Source organism: Prenolepis imparis, unplaced genomic scaffold (assembly GCF_030444845.1).
Source record: "Prenolepis imparis isolate NDT839.2.m4 unplaced genomic scaffold, iyPreImpa1.0 SCAF_73, whole genome shotgun sequence".
Taxonomy (NCBI): domain Eukaryota; kingdom Metazoa; phylum Arthropoda; class Insecta; order Hymenoptera; family Formicidae; genus Prenolepis; species Prenolepis imparis.
In genome coordinates, this window is record NW_028141231.1 from 15,828 (window position 1) to 18,878 (window position 3,051).

The 3,051-nt window shown below is 40.9% G+C and overlaps 1 protein-coding gene across 1 annotated transcript; it reads right to left on the reverse strand.

The window, feature by feature from the left end:
* Positions 1 to 219: 219 nt before the first annotated feature.
* On the reverse strand, positions 220 to 1,689 carry LOC145947384 (uncharacterized). Its single transcript, XM_083057181.1, has one exon. The coding sequence runs from the start codon at positions 1,687 to 1,689 to the stop codon at positions 220 to 222; it is 1,470 nt and encodes a 489-aa protein (XP_082913307.1).
* Positions 1,690 to 3,051: the final 1,362 nt, after the last annotated feature.

A 3,051-nucleotide genomic window follows, 5' to 3' on the forward strand; every position in this document is an offset into this window, starting at 1 on the left:
GCAATTCCTTAAGACATTCTGGATGTCTGCAACATACAAGGTGAATAATAGTGGCCCCAGAACCGAGCCTTGTGGAACCCCTGCCGATATACGAGCCGCAGATGAGATGATACCATCGAATCCGTTCCTTACAGCCTGCGTTCTACCTTCTAGGTAGGAGGCCATCCAACTCAGCGAAACGTCTGAAAGACCTATCTCTTTTAGTTTACCAAGAAGAAATCAATGATGGACTCTGTCAAAAGCCTTGGTGCAGTCAAAAAAGATGGAGATTGTGACCTTCCTGCGGTCCGCGGCCTGATGAACATCATCCAACATTCTAATAATGCAGGTCTGAGTAGATGAATTTCGCTTATAGGCAAATTGACAGGGATCAAGTAGATCCCTTTCCCTCAAGTAGTCAGTCAATTGATCGAATACTATCTTTTCTAACACTTTAGATAGTACAGGCAGGATGGAGATGGGCCTATAATGTTGTAACAAGGTCGGCCAACTGATCTTTGGAATAGGCGTAATCACTGCCGATTTCCAAGCCCTAGGAACCTCTCCGTGTGTGAGTGAGAAGTTGAAGATGTTCTCGATAACCGGCATGATATAGGGCAGAGTCATGTTAATTAGCTTTGACGATATTTCATTCAAACCCACCGCATTCGATCCAAATCGGAGGCACTTACGTATGACATTAGGCGTGACATATTTAAAGTAAAATTTGCTATCGTCAAACTCCTCGCCTAAGAGATCCCGCACATCAGGCTCCTCCCCCGATCCTTCAGCCCGCACCACTGTGTCGACAAAATATGTGTTGAGCTCCTCCACTGTGTGCAAGAGTTTCCCGCTCGAGTCTTTAGCTTTGATTAGTCCTAAGTGCCTGAGCTTGCTCCATATAACGGCGGGTTTGTCCTTCCGATAAAAAATATCCATAAAGTAGTTCCTCTTTGCAGTTCTAATCATGTTTTGCACCCGGTTTCTCAAGGCCTTGAATCTTCCGTAGCTAGCAGAATTTCTGTCCCTTCGCCACACTCTTCTTGCAATATTTCTTGAATGCATCAGCCCCCGAATTTCATCCGTGAACCACGGGGCCGGAAGGTTGGTGTACCGTATCCGCCGCAAAGGAGCATGGTTATTCAGACTTCTTAGAAGACTGTCATTAAAGTTCCCCACCTTGTACTCGACGGAGTCTGACGTCATTAACGCTGTCCAATCCAGTTCTCCAACTTCCGAGAGAAAATCCTCTTCACGGAAATGCCTAAAATCACGGCATAGGACCAACCTATCGGTCCGCCGTTCAATGCAGATATCATATACGACGTTGACAAGATCATACGCCGACAGGAATGGCACAGCAGCCTTCCCAGATTTAATCAGCTTCTCTGCGTCGTCGACTATACACAGGTCAAGAAAGGTACTTGAGTTTGGCAGATGATGAGTCGTCCCGTATGGTACCAGGTACATTCCTGATGTTGTGATGAAATTTCTGATCTGAGTACTATCGTATGTGATGGTATTCATGTCCGCGTTGAAATCGCCGAAAACCATGGAGTGGAGAAACCCGATCTGCAGTTCCAGAAAGGAGCACATAAACTCATCCAGGTAGCCGCAATTTGGAGGCCGGTATACAACCGCAAGTAGAAGATTCCTAGCATCCCTGAATACGATCTCCACTATGAGAAATTCCGGCTTTCGATAATGCATGTTAGCAGATGACCTTTCAAGGACAGTGATTCCGATCGAGTCCCTAATGTAAATAGCACCCCTGTTGAGCTGGCCCCCTCACTTTTCAAAAATAAAAAAATAAATAGGGCATATTAATGAGCTATTTATGAGCTTTCATATGCCGCAAATTAAAATTTTTGAGCTCGTCATACCAAGTAGGAAATTAAGATTTTTTGTGGGGGGCTGAGTCAACGTTGACTCAGCCCCCCCACCACTTAAAAATAATAATATTGGATCCATCTTTGCGGCAGAATTAGGAGCTTTTTATGAGCTTTTAAACGTAAATAATTTTGATTTTTGAGCTCATCCCCTTAATCCCAAAACAACCCTTTAATTTATGGAATTTATGAAATTCAAGGAAAAAATGTTATAAAGAGTAAAATTCTTTATATTGTGGATGTAGTATACAAAATTCCGAGAATAAACTTTTAAAATACGCGTATTTCGATTATTGAGCTACAACCTCTCTGCCAAAAAACCACCCCACAACTCCTCGGCACAAGAGAGAACCGCACTTAAAATGCGGAAAATTAATTGTTTGGCAATTAAATATTGTTTACTAATTTATGAGCTCGCAAAATACGCATATTTCGATTATTGAGCTACAACCCCTCTGCCAAAAAACCACCCCACAACTTCTCGGCACAAGAGAGAACCGCACTTAAAATGCGTAAAATTAACTGTTTGGCAATTAAATATTGTTTACTGATTTATGAGCTCGCAAAATACGTATATTTCGATTATTGAGCTACAACCCCTTTGCCAGAAAACCACCCCACAACTCCCCGGCACAAGAGAGAACTGCACTTAAAATGCGGAAAATTAACTATTTGGCAATTAAATATTGTTTACTGATTTATGAGCTCGCAAAATACGTATATTTCGATTATTGAGCTACAACCCCTCTGCCAAAAAACCACCCCACAACTCCTTGGCACAAGAGAGAACCGCACTTAAAATGCGGAAAATTAACTGTTTGGCAATTAAATATTGTTTACTGATTTATGAGCTCGAAAAATATGTACATTTTTATTGAATTCATGACATCTTCTTTTGCGAAAATATTATATTCCTGCTATACAATAAAATTATAAATGTGTGTGTGTCGTAATCATAAACTACTGCTAAAAATAATTGGAATACGCTATCAAAAGCGCAAGTATTCGTCAGCATCAGTTTTCTTCCTTTTATATAGCTTGTAGTTTTAAGCAATTACCATTGGTTAAAATGGGAACTTTCGAGAGTTTATCATGCAATATATAATAAATTCATTTTGTTTGAAATCTGTGTGCCGACTTCAATAATGTAAATGTTATTGAAATATACGTAATCGGTAAATCG